Source organism: Malus sylvestris, chromosome 1 (assembly GCF_916048215.2).
Source record: "Malus sylvestris chromosome 1, drMalSylv7.2, whole genome shotgun sequence".
In the NCBI taxonomy this organism is placed as follows: Eukaryota; Viridiplantae; Streptophyta; class Magnoliopsida; order Rosales; family Rosaceae; genus Malus; species Malus sylvestris.
In genome coordinates this window covers 8,235,280-8,252,935 of record NC_062260.1, presented here as the reverse complement: position 1 = coordinate 8,252,935, position 17,656 = coordinate 8,235,280, and the positions used below count along the sequence as shown (strand labels likewise).

General features: G+C 36.9%; 1 protein-coding gene and 1 long non-coding RNA gene across 8 annotated transcripts; one reads left to right on the top strand and one right to left on the bottom strand.

Annotated features, from left to right (window-relative positions):
• Positions 1 to 2,057: 2,057 nt before the first annotated feature.
• LOC126583676 (linamarin synthase 2-like) lies at positions 2,058 to 10,224 on the bottom strand. Of its 6 annotated transcripts, none has more exons than XR_007609827.1 (7): positions 9,660 to 10,224; positions 8,953 to 8,967; positions 5,430 to 6,361; positions 4,087 to 4,262; positions 3,465 to 3,650; positions 2,781 to 2,967; positions 2,058 to 2,411 (listed from the first exon to the last, which is right to left on the bottom strand). XR_007609827.1 is itself a non-coding variant. In XM_050248207.1 (3 exons), exons 1-3 carry the CDS (start codon positions 10,174 to 10,176, stop codon positions 5,451 to 5,453), a joined length of 1,443 nt encoding a protein of 480 aa, XP_050104164.1. In that variant the 5' UTR covers positions 10,177 to 10,224; the 3' UTR covers positions 5,257 to 5,450. The 6 variants fall into 6 exon arrangements, 1 of the variants encoding a protein (XP_050104164.1); XR_007609822.1 differs by lacking the exon at positions 2,058 to 2,411 and adding an exon at positions 4,591 to 4,788 and having other exon boundaries at positions 2,746 to 2,967; XR_007609836.1 differs by lacking the exon at positions 2,058 to 2,411 and having other exon boundaries at positions 2,750 to 2,967; positions 4,087 to 4,257.
• LOC126585540 (uncharacterized) lies at positions 6,364 to 7,815 on the top strand. 2 transcript variants are annotated; one of them, XR_007610596.1, is made up of 3 exons: positions 6,364 to 6,738; positions 6,822 to 6,985; positions 7,087 to 7,815. It is a non-coding gene; the product is annotated as an uncharacterized LOC126585540 (long non-coding RNA). The 2 variants fall into 2 exon arrangements; XR_007610586.1 differs by having other exon boundaries at positions 6,365 to 6,738; positions 6,822 to 6,981; positions 7,087 to 7,814.
• Positions 10,225 to 17,656: the final 7,432 nt, after the last annotated feature.

Here is a 17,656-nt window from a genome sequence, read left to right as displayed (position 1 = left end):
GAAATAATATCGATAGAATACATAACTTATATAAAACAAGTCACTACGCAGTTCGATCCAGAAGATCTGCAACTCAGATTTCCAATCTATAACTTCCAGAGGTCCACAATATATCTCTAGAACAGGATCCTAAAATTTCCTTACCATCCAACGGTCGGATCTCTGTCAATTGTCAAAACCAAGTGACGGTTAACATTCTATTTTATGAACTTACAACTCCAATTCCTGAAGATCCGTAAATCGGATTCCCAATCTATAAGTTCCTATAATCCTCAAATATTACGTATTACAACGTATCAAAGTTTGGTGACGATCCAACGGTCAGATCGTCAATTTACATTTTCACCTAACCACGAATCGTAACGAACTTAGGTTCAATTACTCAATTTACGTCAATCAATTATCAAACTGAACCTAAAACATTAAACACATGCTAAGAATGACATTGGCGGGTCACTAGCCATGCGCCGCCGCACGGGCCGCCGCGGATGGCGGTTGGCCGCCCCGGCTCGTCGGAAAATCCAACTATCTCCAAAAATTACCAAAATTTACAGAAATGAAGATCTCAATGAATAGAGTAAACTTTATACCTGAGGCCAAGGCCAAGGCCAATTTGGCTTGGAAACACTTCAATTTCACCAAAATCCGTGCGGACCCTAGAAATGGGTGAGTTCCAATTCGTCCTCAAATCAACTCCGCCGTCCCAACCAATGCTTGGGATTTGTTCTAGGCCTCAAGAGGAAGCTATGGGTGGTGGCAATTGGAAGAAATTGCTTCGGGATTGGGTGATTCGAAGACAAAGCCGCCGCACCCCTTTCTTGCGGTTTTCTCCATTTTCAAAGCCAAATCTCTCCAATTTTGAGATGGAATGGATAGAGGAAGGCCCCTAGAGTGTTTCCCATGACGTTTCTTGAAGCAATTCGCCGGAAAAACAGGTGAAAATCATCGAAAATCGGCATGAGTGCCGACCGGGTCAAGAACGGGCCAAGGGGATCCGGCCAATCCCCCGCGCCACTCTCTCCCTCCTTTCCTCCTTTCCTCTTTTCTGGTTGGCCATCCTCTCCTACTCCCTTCTCCTGATTCGCCAGCTCTCTCTGCTTTCTCTCCCGGAGCTCCGGCTCTCTTCCTCTGGTTAGGCAGTTCTGCCTAATCTCTTCTTCTTCCTTTCTTTCTTCCACTAGCCACGCACACACACACGTAACCTCCTTTCTTCTCATCCCAACCATCCATTTATTTCTTCATTAAATCTGGGCCGTCCACTTTCATAAAAGAAATTCCAAATTTTACTAAAATTATAATTCCTAAAATGCCCAAATTTCAAACGTTAATAACTTTTTCGTTATAACTCCAAATCACAAACCGTCTGCACCCGCACTTCCATAGCGACGAGTACTACGAGGATATGTCAAGAAAACAAATCTTAGATGGCACGACATGACGATTAACCTCGAATAATGTGCGTGCCTCAAAGGGCATTTTTGTAAAATCCTTTATTAAAACTTTAAAAACTCTTAAAATCAGGGACGAGCTGTCACAATAACCCTTGAAACTCCACTTTTGGAATTGAGAGAAACCTTTACGGCAAAATATGGGAAAGATTGGGAATCGATTGATGATCTTCCCGAAGAGGTATTTCTCAGTTTCAACTGTTGTCAACTTGAGGGAAGTTTTGTTTTTATTTCCTGTAGTTAATTTCAATGTTTTTCTTGTCGTGACTCATACAAATGTAGTGTGAAGAGAGGCATGGGTTAAAGGCTTAACTTAGTTTGATTCTTAGCACACGCTCTATTTTAGCCAAAGATCACTCTTTTTTGTACTTGGAGGTCTTTGATGATCTTTAGTATTTCCAAATATGGTACATTATTCCAACCAAGAACAGCATTCCTGAGAATAATAAATTTCAAGTAACAAACGAAATTCAATTAGTTAACAACAATATAATCTTTCTTTATTATCATCTTGAATCACATCTAATAAATTATACTTTACATTAAATAACACAAACATAGTTCCCCAAATAAAGAGGTAAAAAAAAACGCTAGAAACTTTCTCCTACATGTTGAATAAATGGTTACCTAAAGCCACAAAATCAAGTAACAAACGAAATTCAATCAATTAACAACATTATAATTCTTCTTGAATATCATCTTGAATCATACGTGATCATTATACTTTACATTATATGGCATGAGCATCGGATCTTACCATTGGAAGTCTTCCACTCTCATTGCTTTCTACTGTTATCTCCGCCATTGTCGAAGCTCAGAGGGGGAGAGAGAGAGAGAGACTATGTGAGGGGTCATAGCCGGGTTCTGAGTTAGGGATTTTCTTTATGTGCGCTAGGGTTCCGCTTTCACATCGTTGAGAAAATAGGGCTTAGGGCACAAGGTAATTGGCCTGATATAATAAAACTGCAAGAGAGTTGGTAATGAGAATGGAAGACTTCCAAAGGTAAGATTGTAGTGCTCATGCCATTTATGTAACTTATAATTGATTGGATTTTGTCTGTTACTTGAAATTTATTTATTATTCTTAGAAATGTTGTCATTGGTTTAAATAATCTATCATCTTTCGAAATACTAAAAGATAATTGAAGACAACCAAGTACAAAAAGAGTGATCTTTGGCTAAAATAGAGTGTGTGCTAAAAATCAAACCGAGTTAGGCTTTTATCCCCACCCCCTTTTCACACTGCATTTGTATGAGTCACGACAAGAAAAACATTGAAATTATAAAAACAAAAATCCACTTAAGTTGACAACAGTTGAAATTGAGAAATACCTCTTTAGGAAGATCCTAAATCGATTCCCAATCTTCCACATATTTTTCCATGAGGGTTTCTCTCAATTCCAATAGTGGAGTTTCAAGGGTTGTGGCACCATGCATCTCAAAGACCTCTTGGAGTGTTGAAAATGTTTTCATTCTTACTGCCATTTGTTTTCGGGAAGTCACAAGTACCCTAGGATTTCTAATAATATAAACAAGGTTAGAATGCTAGTAAGTCTACTCATCACAAACCCAGAAAGAAAAAACAAATCATAAAATCGGTTGAAACAAAAGATCATATTCTGCAAAGGCAACAGAGACAACAACCATAATATGGTTTCTTGGAAATATACATTAACAATTATAATAAGTTTTCAATTCTTTCCAAATGATTACTTTTACAGATTCAAACATCTATCTGTATTGAACTACAAACGACAAAGTTAAATTATCTTTAAAAAAAAAAACTCTCTTCCTCTCAAAGACAATAACAAAGTAACACAAACACAGTTTCCCAAATAAAAAGGTTAAAAAAATGATATTCATTTTCTTCTACATGTCGAATAAATGGTTACCTAAAGCCACAAAATCAAGTAACAACGAAATTCAATCAATTAACAACAGCATAATCCTTCTTGATTATCATCTTGAATCATATCTGATCAATTATGCATTAAAGTATGATTACTAGAATCTTACCTTTAGAAGTCTTCTACCCTCATTGCTTCTATTGCTATCTCCGCCATTGTCGGAGCTTAGAGAGAGACTGTGTGAAGGGTTGTAGCTGGGTTTTGTGGTAAGGTTTTTCTATATGAGCGTAATGGTTCCACAAACGTCGAGAAAATTGGGCTTAGGGCACATGGTAATTGGCCTGATATAATGAAACTGCAAGAGAGCCATTTAATGTAATGAGAGTGGAAGACTTCCAAAGCTAAGATTTCAGTATTCATGTTATTTAATGTAAAGTCTAATTGATCGGATGTGATTCAAGATCATAATCGAGGAGGATTATATTGTTGTTAGCTAGTTGAATTTCATTTGTTACTTGAAATTTATTATTCTAATTAATGTTGTTCTTGGTTACAATAATCTATGATCTTTGGAAATACTAAAAGATTATCAAAGACATTTAAGTACAAAAAGAGTGATCTTTGGCTAAAATAAAGCTTGTGCTAATAATCAAACTGAGTTAAGCTTTTATCCCCACCACATTTTCACACTGCATTTGTATGAGACATGACCTGAAAAACATTGAAATTAACTACAAAAAAATAAGAACAAAACTCCACTTGAGTTTACAACAGTTGAAGCAGAGAAATACCTCTTCAAGAAGATCATAAATCTATTCCCAATCTTTTCCGTTGCCGTGAGGGTTTCTCTCAGTTCCAAGGGTGGAGTTTCAAGGGATGTGGCACCATGCATCTAAAAGAACTCTTGAACTGTTGACAATGCTTTCTTTCTTGCTGCCATTTGTTCTTTTAGGAAGTCACAACTACCCTAGGATGTCCAATAATATATACCAGGTCAGGATGCTAGTAAGTCCACTCAAAACAAAAGCCAAAATAATAATAATAATAATAAAATCATAAAATCAGTTGAAAAAAAATACCACAGTTTCCCAAATAAAAAGGTAACCAAAAAAAAAAAAGGAATGACTTTAATTTTCTTCTCTTACATGTCGAATAAACGGTTACCTAAAGCAACAAAATCAAGTAACAAATGAAATTCAATCAATTAATGACAGTATGATCCTTCTTGATTATCATCATGAATCATATCTGATCAATTATAATTACATGAAATGGCATGAGTACCGGAATCTTACCTTTGGAAGTCTTCCACTCCCATTGTTTCTACTATTATCCCCACCACTGTCATAGCTTAGAGGGAGGGAGAGAGACTGTGTGAGGAGTTGTAGCCAGATTATAAGGTAGGATTTTCTATACGAGCGCTAGGGTTCCGCTTTCACAGCGTTGAGAAAATTGGGCTTCGGGCATAAGGTAATTGGCTTGATATAATAAAACTGCAAAAGAGCCATTTAATGTAATGAGAGTGGAAGACTTCCAAAGGTAACATTCCAGTACTTATGCCATTTAAAGTAAAGTATAATTAATCATATGTGATTCAAGATGATAATCAAGAAGGATTATACTATTGTTAAGTGATTGAATTTCGTTTGTTACTTTAAATTTATTATTCTTAGGAGTGGTGTTCTTGGTTAGAATAATCTATCATCTTTGGAAATACTTAAAGATCACCAAAGACATCCAAGTACAAACTTTTTGGTTGCATGCTTGAACTTGCAATTCATGCTTATGAAATTCCGGTGTCGACACACACGCAAAGGACAAAATTGTCCAAGAAAATGAATAAATATGAATGGAACCAAGCCAATGTATTTGAGGTTTCTGAGTGCATCACATAGTGATAGAAAAGAGAAATAGAGGGAAGCAAGAAGATAGAAAATTAGAGACATAACAGAAGACAAGGATGAACTTCGACACGTGAAGTTGTTTATTTATAGTGAAGTGCTATAAAAACTAGAGAAACTGAGATCCAATCCAAATTACCAAACATAAACATTAAAAGGCAACACCAAATGAAAATAAGATAAATCCCTGGTAAATAAAAGCATATATGATAGTTCATGAAAAGGGACCAAACGTGTTCCTGATCCGTAGCAAGTCATTCACCAAGTTGGAGTGCCTCCTTAAGCAATCTCTCAAAATTATTGTACGATGATCCTCCAACATCAGTAGCTTCATCAGCTTTTTTCTTCCATTCCTTTGCCTTTTCCCTCATCTTTATCCCTTCTTCTCCTTCCAGCATTTCCTTAACCAGTGCTTCAATTTCGTGGCGCTTCACATCAGGGCTCACCTCCATTCCAATCTCCCACGTTGTGCATGAGTACCGACAATTCGTTTGTTGCTCCGCAAAGAAAGGCCAGCAAATTACAGGCACACCATGAGATATAGTTTCAATGGTAGAATTCCAACCACTATATGTTAGGAAAACCCCAACAGATGGATGAGCCAACACTTGGTCCTGTGCACACCAACCTGTAATATAACCCCTATCCTTAATCTCCTCCAAAAATTCCTCGGGCAAAATTGGTAAGTCGCCCTTTACCACGTCAGCCCTAACTATCCATAAAAATGGGTGCTTGCTATTTGCCAGCCCCCATGCAAACTCAATCAAATGCTGGTCTGTCATCATTGTTACGCTGCCATAATTGACGTACACAACTGAATTGGGTTTCTTTTTATCAAGCCATTCCAAACATTTTGTGTCTTCTTTCCATAAGCTTGAGTTAAGTGACTTGCTTTCAGGGAAATGCCTGCCAAGCAAATTAAGGGGGCCGATGGTGTATATGTTGGGGAACATTGTCAATATTACCTCTAATACTTCGTGTTCAAATTCGTCAAATGTGTTGAAGATGATTGCAGAAGAGTTCAAACAGTTAAGTGCTTCGGATCCCAAGTAATTAAACATTATGTCGTTGAGATCAGTAACTCTAATGAAACTCGGGATGTCCTTGAGCCGAACATTTTTCATACCTGGGATCCAATCAGTTGGTGTATCGAGTGTGCCATCATTGTCACAGCCCGTCCCAAAGTTTTACACTCGTGATGGTGAATTAACGGAAATGTCCCTAGTACGTGACTAAGGTATAATTTTCACGTTCGTTATATCTAAGCTCCTAAACTTTGGTAATTAGAGTGGAGATTTAGACTTAAATTTTATGATAGAATTTTGTAGTTGGGGATTGGGTAGGATCCCACACACCTCAAATCCTTCCCTCTTTCCCGTACCCTGTCTCTCTCTCTCCTCCCTCACGAACTCTCACTCTCTGTTCTCTCCCTCTCAAGTGCACGGACAAACTCCAAAACCACCCTAAACTTCTACCAACGACGGAGTTAAGACCACCATCAAACTCCTGGAACCTCCACGATCACGATGGTATCCATTTCAGGTAAGTTTTGCTTCGGAAAATCCTAGTTTCAAAGTTCCCGTGAAATGGTACTGTTCATGATCTTCTAAATGACTACGTTTTAGGCTAAAACAAGATCACAGCGAGCTTAGTGAGGTCCCAAGGAAGCTCGGAGTGCTTCGTTGGAAGTTTTTGGACGTAAGAACACGGAGATCGACAAGTTCAAAGTTTGGCCGGAGCTTTCGAGGCATTTTCCGGCGAATCCCCGGCGAGTTAGGAGTCGAAGTAGGTATCAATCTCTTCGTCTCGTCAAGTACTACAACTTTCCTTTTTGTTTCACTCAATTTCGTTGAGTATTGAAGAAGTTATACTCATTTGAAAAATACCCAGTTTCCGGCGACCTCCGAGGCTTTCGAGGCAGTTTCCGGCAAAACCACGGCGAACTAGGTGTTGTGCAAGGTACCATTCTCTTTGTCTCTTCAAGGGCTACAACTTTCGTTTTTGAATCACTTGATTTCGTTGAGAAATGACAAAGTTATGGCAATTTGAAAAACTGCCCAGAAAACGGCCGCCGGAAAAACCAGTCCGGCGACCCAAGGAAGAAGAAGGTGCTACAATTAAAAAAAATAAAAAAAAATAAAATTATTTTAAAAATATGTCGACGTCCGTGACGTCGAGTAGATCACCGTGGTATATTCATATACCCAAATTGAGCACCGTATGAGAAAGTTATTAAGGATTGTTGGTTAGGTGTTCGAATAACGTTTTATAGTTTTCACATTAGGTGAAAATGTGAATTGATGATCCGACCGTTGGATCATCACCAAACTTTGATACGTTGTAATACGTAATATTTGAGGATTATTGGAACTTACGGATTGGGAATCCGAGTTACGGATCTTCCGGAATTGGAATTGTAAGTCCATAATATAAAATGTTAACCGTCACTTAGTTTTGGAAATTGACGGAGATCCGACCGTTGGATGGTAATGAAATTTTAGGAAGTTGTCCTAGAGGTATATTGTGGACCTCTGGAAGTTATGGATTTAAAATCTGAGTGGTGGATTTTCCGGATCGAACTACGTAGTGACGTATTTTATATAAGTTATATATTCTATCGATATGAATTCTGAGGTTGGAATTAATTATTGTTTTAGGCGCCGATCGTCATGACGCCTTGATGTGTGGTGCTAGGGAGTTGTAGGGCGAACTCCAGGTGAGTGGGCAGTTTTGTTTTCCGTATATATATATACTTGACGTTTCCCAGAAATTGAATTGAAATGAAAATAAGTTTAAAATGAAATGCATATGAGTTATGTGGAAAAACGGGAAGTGAAATACCATGCATAGAATTGATATGAAAAGTATATAGAAATGTGAGTTGAAATGCCATGCATGAATTAATATATGATGCATATGTATGAATTGGTGCGGTGGACGCACATGTGAGTATTTATTTCTGTTATGATGATGTTGATGTATATTGAGCTCAAATCCTGCACCATAGTTTAGTGCTTATAGTATTCACCGCATCGCACGCTCGTCTTGGATCCAAGTAGATGCTAGTCGTACAGTCCACGCGGAGTGGGTACGACAGGCCAGTCGCGAGAGTGTTAGTGAGATTCCGACTGGTGGGTGACCTTAGATTATGTGCACAGATGATTTATGAGAAGCACTAGAGCGTAACTTGTGTGCAGAAGGCCGTACAGGTCACGCGGAGTGACTCCGGCAGAGTGTGAGAGTGATAGATTTTGAGCTCTAGGTTCAACCGTACAGGCTATTAGAGGGCCTCCGGTTGATTACTTTCTTGCACCTGATATGATTATTGTTGATGCATCCATACTTAACTGTTGAATTAGACATGGCATGGCTTGATTGATAAAGAAAAATGTTGAGATAGTAAAAAATGAAGTTTTGAGAATATATATGTATATTTATATTTTACATTTCTGGGAAAGTATACAGGTTTTACGGAGAGGGGTTACAACGTTTTGAGAAATGTTTGGATTTGGAAAAGAATTGTTTTACTGACCCACTCAATTTTGGTTTTGCGCCCCTCCAGGTTCAGGAATCACAAAGGTGTGGCGACTACGAGGAATTCGACGGTGTTCTGACAGATTGGACAAAATTAGGACTCACCTTCGAGTGTATTAACTTATAAATTGTATAATTAAAGCTTCCGTACTGTGCAAATGGTTACGTCACTCTCACGTGACGGCCAGCATGCCCTCCTTCGGGACGGGGTGTGTCAATCATGCATGAAATTCTCATCTGAAATGCATGGAAGGTGAAGCATGGGTGATGATAGATAATTATGTTGACGGTTAGTTGATAAAATAAAATAAAATAAAATAAAATGACATCTCATAGGTTTATAGGTGATTGGTGCAAAATCCCATAATTTAATCCAACAATTATTTCAACTCGGGCAGGACTGACTCTTACAAAATTAAGATTGATTTTATTAAACCAAGTGATCACTACAAATTGATTAATCTTCCCCAATAACATAGCAGAAAAGATTTCTGAACAAAATTAACGCATTGATGTACTATATTTGGCAACATGTTTATTAGACTGGTCCGCTTTTATTAGTAGTGTGATGTGATGCTGGACTCGACCCAATCACACACTAGAAAACAGGACCAGAATCTATAAGCCCCATAAATTAATAATACATCAAAATGAACACAAGACTATAAAAGGTAACACAGGAAAGACCAAAGTGTCACAAATTATCTTATCCTTTGGACATGCTGGATTGCAGAGAAGATAAGAGGGAACACTGGAAAGACTAAAGCATCATCTTGGTAAACAAAGGAATATGCACTTGGAGAGGAAGGATGTGGATGATTTAACTCAAGTGTGTCATGATAATTTATGTATACAAAATTGTTCATATACATAAATAAACTGACTAACGACGAAAGCATGAAAAAAACAAATGGAAATTAAAGAAGTACCTTTGAACGGAATAATTCCACGTTTGACAAGTTCGCCGTATTGCAAGTACCCCATGAAGCCACAAGCAGAGGCCGTCCATAACGTGACCTCCGGAATGCCTAATTCTCTAGCAGCTTTGCTCCCAAAGGTCATGATACCATCTGCAACTATGCAAGTAACTTGTGGCACTTGAGATGAGGAATTGATCTTAGTCACCAGCTCTTTAAACGGACCAAGACAAGTTTTCTTAATGGAGTCACATAAAGCTGGAACATCTTGGGTTCCATCCTTATCCGAAGGAGGCAACCCGTCCGGTATGGTCTCGAACACAAAGTCCGATAGACCCTTAACGGAGTCGGGACCTTTTGACCGGATTAAACGGTTGTGGTTGAACTCGGTGTTGACAAAGGTTATGTGGAAGTCCCTTGAGTGAATAAGCTTGGCCAATTGCATCATGGGGTTAACATGGCCTTGTGCTGGGTATGGGACAAAAACTGCATGCCGTTTTTCGGTTGCTTGTTCTAATGGACTCATCATCTCTCTTTCGTCTTTACCGAAAACTCGGAAAGTGCTCAGCTTCGAGGTCTTACTCTTGTGTAGTGAAAGCTAGCCTTAATCCTGTGCTATTTATAGAAAATGTGTGTCAACCTTTTCTTTGGCACGTGAAACTGACTCTGGAACTATTTTGTATAATGCTTTTTTCACTTTAGAGATGGTCTGATAATCAGTTTAGTTTTTTTTTTTTTTTTTATTTAATGTAGTTTTGAGATGAAAAATAATAAATAATACATTTTTCTCCGCTTACACACCATTGGTCATAAATAAATAAAAATGTGTAAAAATAACTCCCTTTTCAAGTTTATAGAAAGAAATTTTTGCCAAACTTCTAATTTTTGTTGAAAATTATTTTTGTCACATCTACTAATTATCCTAAAAAGAGCCTACTAGTCTATTATCAATTTTTTTTATCTTAGCAGACTTTATAGAACATACTTCACATTTAAGTGGGATTCGGGTCTCATCATCAGGTTTACAACTTGTCCAGGTGGCATTTTCATAATGAGTATTTACACGTGTATTTACGGACCAATTGGACTAGAAAGTCAAAGTCAGTTATATAGATGGAGAAATTTTTCTTTGTGCCCGTAATACAAATGGTACATCATGTGTTATTATGTAAGTGGTGGAAAATTTTATTTTTTATGTTATTAATTTTTTTTAACATAAGAATCTCACCATTTATGTAGAGACACGTGATATATCATCCTGTGTTCCAAATACATTGAATTTTAATGTATTCATCTCAACTTCTTTTCTTCCCTTTCGCGGAAGCTAGGATCTGGATCAGCTCATCAATATTAATACCACTACTCTCTAAGATGTATTACGTTATTGGTGTGGTCCTTTCCTCTTTTGTTTTTTTTTTATATCCAACATATCATTGAATACAGCCAATGAAAAAATCTAATCGATTGGTGTGTCCCTTTCCTTTTTGTTTTTTTTTTATTTTTATTTTTTATATATCCAACAAATTATTGAATACAGTCAATGAAAAATTCTATTGATTTACGTGGTCCTCATTGAAGGGTATGTATTCCTACCAAGGCTTGCGTACCAAACTACGAAAAGAATGAAGGGTTGTTAGATTATCCTTAATTGATCCAGAATCATCTTGGTATAGAATTGTAATTTTCAATTATAATTAGGGTAAGATTTTCTATTTTAAGAGGGATTGATATTACTTCATATATATTGTAATATTTTATACACGTCAATACAAGAAGTCATAATTCTACATGATACAACTCATCTAGGTTTTCTATTGAGTTCATCGGCTTCTCCTTCACTTTCTGCTCTCATCCACCATATTAGGCTTAGGGGTAATTGGGCCTTGTCTTTTAGTATTGGAAAAAAGGGTGTAATTGCTATATTGAACCACATAAAAAATCAAAAAATAATTCATGCAATTATATATCAAAGTAATGCATACACATAAGTAACCATTGTTAAATGAAAATGACATAATGGATTAGAAAAAACCTAAAAATATGATCTAGGCCAATGTTAGGCATTCTATTCTTGAGAAAAGTTTACGTCCACTATAGTGCTCATGGTTGATCGGCAGTTGTCTCTCAGAATACAACAACAACATCCTTGTAATAGTAGCACTCCAAATCGCAAGACTCCAATGAATCACAATTTTGTTCAAAACTCTCTCATATAGACTCAATGAGACTCTCTAATGTTTAGTGCACTCTTTCTACTGTTATCTCTACCATTGTCGGAGCACAATCAGAGAGAGAGACTACGTGACGGGTTGTAGTCAGGCTCTGAGGTATGGTTTTTCTATATAAGCGCTAGGGTTCCGTTTTTGCTGAGTCGAGAAAATTGGGCTTAGGGCATAGAGTAATTGGCTTGATACAATAAAACTGCAAGAGAGCCATTTAATGTAATGAGTGTGGAAGACTTCCAAAGGTAAGATTCCAGTACTCATGCCATTTAATGTAAAGTATAATTGATCAAATATGTTTCAAGATGATAATGAAGAATTATTATATTGTTATAAATTTCGTTTGTTACTTGAAATCTATTATTCTAAGGAATGTTGTTCTTGGTTAGTATAATCTATCATCTTTGGAAATACTAAAAATCACCAAAGACATCCAAGTATGAAAAGAGTGAGCTAAAATAGAGTGTGTGCTAAGAATCAAACTGAGTTAAGCTTTTATCCACACCCACTCTTCACACTGCATTTGTGAGAGTGACAATAATAAATGACACACCCCGACCTATATCAGGGCATGCTGGCCATCACGTGAGGGTGACGTAGCCATGTGCACAGTGCGGAAGCAATAGAGATATAAAGAATTACGAATAAACAAAAACCAAATCAACTAGAGTACTAGATAAGATAAGGTGCAAGTGCGAGATTAAGTGTGAAATACACAATCAGAGCATAAATAGCCTAAGTGCAGTCAAGCAGGACAAGTAATAATTATACAACATCCAAAGCACTTCTGTCAGAACCACCGTCGAAATCCGTGTGAGCCATCAAAGCACTTCTACCTAAAACCTGGAGGGACGCAAAACAGAAAGTGTGAGTAGGCAAAAACAAAGCTTTTCCAAAATCATTTGATTTCTCAAAAGTTCTAACCCCTCGCCATAAAACCTGTATAATTTCCCAGAAAAAAAAAAAATATATATATATATATATAATAATAGAAATCATGCTCAGGATGAAAACCCATAGAAATATACCATGCCAAAGTATCTCAATGAAATGTCATAATTAATCCATTTAAAATATATCAATTCCAGACATCATATCAGCCGAATCCACCTAACGTCACCTGCGTGGCTTAGTATATAGCTCATAACCAATCTCAATCATATCAAATCCTGCACACGAGTTAGAACCACCTAAAGTGGTCTGTACGACAAGACTAGGTATAAAATAAATATGCTCCAGTGCTACGATCATGTGAAGGCTGTGCAAATGATTGCGGGTCACCTACGAGTCGGAACCACGTAAGGTGGTCTGTACGACAAGCCTGTGCACCTAACTTGGATCCAAGGTGAGCATATGGTGCGGGAGGTGAACATCACGTGAAGGACTGTGCCCTGACTTTGGGCGGGAGCACTAACATCGAGGTGCAGGTTTATGAGCTCTCAATACATCACATCATATCTCGCATAACTGACATAATCTCATTTCTTTAATTTATGAACTTACCTGGCACTTACCTGTGCGTCCCCAACACTAATCATAATTATATGCAACTACTAATGCATAAATAAAATAGGCAGATACTTTGAATGGCATTTCAAAACGTATAATCATTCAAATTCATTTTCTGGAAAAAATCTCAAGTATATAGGTATATACAGAAAACCAAAAACCCACTCATTGATATGTCAAAGGGTCGTATCCCCCGAGCCTCGATTGATGGCGCTCGTCCTCATGATAGGTCTCACCTATATGCGAAATAACTGAATAAACGTTATTTAAAGCACATATACAAAACTAAAAAATAACTTCTCATACAATGCTCAAATGGTGTTTGAATATAACAACGTGATCTACTCAACACTACGAACATCCCCATATTTTTAGAAAAATTTTCTCAGCACCCATGCGCTTTCACGCGCCGGTCAAGGCACAATCAGATGTGCATACACTTGCCTGGCACACCAAACGGATTCCCTAACGGCGTTAGGGAATATTTTGTTAAATATAAGCATATACCGTTAATTATACCTGACGCCGTTAATCACCGTTAGGAATATTCTGTCAAAGTTGACGGAATATTCCGTCAAAGTTGACGGAATATTCGTCTTCTTCTCTGGCGAGTCACCAGATTCCATCACCGTCACCGGAAACTGGGAAAAAATTCTAAACTTCATATCTTCGTCATTTCTGAACCAAAATTCATGAAACTTAAACCAAAATGAAGCTTACAACGAGTAGAACAAAACCTTACCAATTTTAATCCCTAAAATCCACAGGATCTTGCCGAAAAAAGGCACGATAATATGGCCACCTCTGCAACTCTTTGAACCCAAGCCTCCCGACATCCAAAGTTACTCCTCGAGCTTCGTGAAGATGTTTTAAGGCTTCCTATGACCTTAAAACTTGCTGAAAGGTCCACATTTACGACTGCATGAACAATGCTCACGATCGGGGTTCTCTGGTTTTCAGGTTTTCGAAGGTTTCACGTCCAACTAAGGGTATGGATGAGCTCCTGAGCTCACAAAGAACACGAAGACCACCTTCATAGCCTTGATCCGTGACTGGAAGTGAAGGTTTGAAGTTTGTCTGTACAATTGTACGGAAATGGAAAGAAGTCTGAGAGAGGGAAGAGAGAGAGAGTCAACAGGTTGATTGGTTGTGAGTGTATGGTCCTAGTTTGGGCTACCAACCAAAACAAACAAAAGTTTAAGTTCTAATTGGGTCCAAAAACTTAGGAACTTAACATATTGGTCCACCTCTAAAAGCATGTCACACACAACACATCTCAACGTCCAAGAGCAAAATAGACATTTCACACTGACGATAAAATAATTCGAGACGGGCTGTGACAATAAAAACATTAAAATTAACTACAAAAAATAAATACAAAACTCCACTAAAGCTGACAATAGTTGAAATTGAGAAATACCTCTTCAGGAAGATCATAAATCGATTCCCAGTGTTCCCCATATTTTGCGATAAGTGTTTCTCTCAATTCCAGAGGTGGAGTTTCAAGGGTTGTGGCACCATCCATCTCGAAGACCTCTTGGACTGTGGAAAATGCTTTCTTTCTTCCTACCATTTGTTCTTTCGGAATGTCACAAGTACCCTAGGATTTCCAATAATATATACAAGGTCAGAAAACAAGTCCACGCAACACAAACCCAAAAAGAAAAAAAAATCATAAAATCAGTTGAAACAAAAGACCATAATCTGCAAAGGCAGATGAGATAACAACATGAATATGGTTTTTTGAAAATATACGTTGACACAATTACAATAAGTTTCCAATTCTTTTCAAATGATCACTATTACATATTCAAACATCTATCCGTATCGAACAACAAAGTACAAAGTTAAATTATTTGAAGAAAAAAAAATCTCCTTTCCTCTCAAAGACAATAACAAAGTAATACAAACACAGTTTCTTAAATAAAAAGGTAAGAAAAAAGATAAGAAAATAATCATATTACTTTTCTTCTCCTACATGTTGAATAAATGGTTACATATAGCCACAAAAACAAGTAACAAACGAAATTCAATCAGTTAACAACAGTATAATCCTTCTTGATTATCATCTTGAATCATATTTGATCAATTATACTTTACAGTAAATGGCATGAGTACTGGAATCTTACATTTGGAAGTCTTCCACTCTCATTACTTTCTATTATTATCTACGCCATTGTCAGAGTTGAGAGGGAAAGAAACATTGTATGAAGGGCTGTAGTCGGGTTCTGAGGTAGGGTTTTTTCTATATGAGCGCTAGGGTTTCGCAGTGTCAAGAAAATTGCTTAGGGCACAAGGTAATTGGAGTGGTATCATAAAACTACGATTGCCATTTAATATAATGAGAGTGGAAGACTTCCAAAGGTAAGATTCCATTACTCATGCCATTGAATGTAAACTATAAACGATCACATATGATTTAAGATGATAACCAAGAAAGATTATAATGTTGTTAACCGATTCAATTTCATTTGTTACTTGAAATTTATTATTCTCAAGAATGCTATTCTTGGTTAGGATAATCTATCATCATTGGACATACTAAAAGATCACCAAAGACATCTAAGTAAAAAACGAGCGATCTTTGGCTAAAATAGAGCATGTGCTAAGAATCAAACTGAGTTAAGTTTTATCCCCACGCTTTCTTCACACTGCAATTGTATGAGTCATGACAAGAAAAACATTGAAATTAGCTACGAAAAATAAAAACAAAACTTAATTTAAAGTTGAAAACAATTGAAATTGAGAAATACCTCTTCAAGAAGATCATAAATCGATTTCCACTCTTCCCCATATTTTTTGCAAGGGTTTCTCTCAATTCCAAAAGTGGAATTTCAAGGGTTGTGGCACCATAGATGTTAAATACCTCTTTGACTATTGAAAATGCTTTCTTCCTTGCTGCCATTTGTTCCTTCGGGAGGTCACAAGTACCCTAGGATTTCCAATAATATATATAAGGTTAGAATGCTAGTAAGTCCACTTAGCACAAAACCAAAAAAATCAAAAATAAAAAAAAATCATAAAATCAGTTGAAACAAAAGACCATAGTCTGCAAAGGTAACTAAGATAGCAAACTGGGTATGATTTCTTGAAATATAAATTGACATAATTATAATGAGTTTTCAATTCTTTCCGAATGATCATTATTAGAGATTTAAACATTTATCTATATCGAACTACAAAGAAGAAAGTTAAATTATCTTAAAAAAAACTCCCTTCCTCTCAAAGATAATAAAAAAGTAACAAAAACACAGTTTCCCATATAAAAAGGTAAAAAAAAGAAGATAAGAAAATAATGATATTAATTTTCTTCTCTTACATATCGAATAAATGGTAATACAAAGCCACAAAATCAAGTAACAAACAAAATTCAATTAGTTAACAGCAGTATAATTGACACACCCCGACCGAGATCGAGGAGTGCTAGCCGTCACGTGAGGGTGACATAACCATGTGCACAGTGCGGAAACGATAAGGATAATAAATATGCGAACAAATAAAAACCTAAAACTACTAATGTGCACTAATAAGCAGAAAGTGCTAGGAGTGAGATACAAGAGTAAATACTCCTAATCAGAGCATAGAAAGTGTAGGTGCAGTCCAGTAGGACAAGTACTGGTTATACAGTACCAGAAGATATCCTACGAATATTTTATTCTATCAGAACCGCCGAGATCCTCAAAGTCACCAACAGCAAGTCAACTTAAAACCTAAAGGGGCGCAAAATAGAAAACGTGAGTGGGCAAAAAACAAAGCTTTTCAAAATCATTTCATTTATCAAGTGCTCTAACCCCTCACCATAAAACATGTATAATTTTTCTTAGAAATAGAATATAAATATATACATACATACATACATACATATATATATATATATATATATATATATATCAATTCAAATCATGCTTCACATATTCATAATCATGAGTATGCCATGCCAAGATAATAACAGAATAAGTAGAATAAATTCATGGAAAATAACACATTAGCCGGAACTCCTGTAGAAGTTTGTATAGCTGAATTCATAACTCATTAGTCAAACTAGCCGAAGTCATTGCAAATGACCTATACAGCACTACACTGCACACGAGTCGGAACCACTGTAATGGTCTGTACGACATGACTGGGTGTAATATAGTTCTGCTCAGTGTTACTCTCTCATGATAGCTGTGCGATAAATTGCTAGTCACCTACGAGTCGGAACCACCTATAATGGTCTGTACGACAAGACTGTGCACCTAAATTGGATCCAATGTGAGCATAGGGTGCAGGATGTGA

Bases quoted from the DNA above. Each gene is read 5' to 3' on its own strand.
- LOC126583676 (XM_050248207.1), bottom strand. From the start codon at position 10,176: ATGATGAGTCCATTAGAACAAGCAACCGAAAAACGGCATGCAGTTTTT.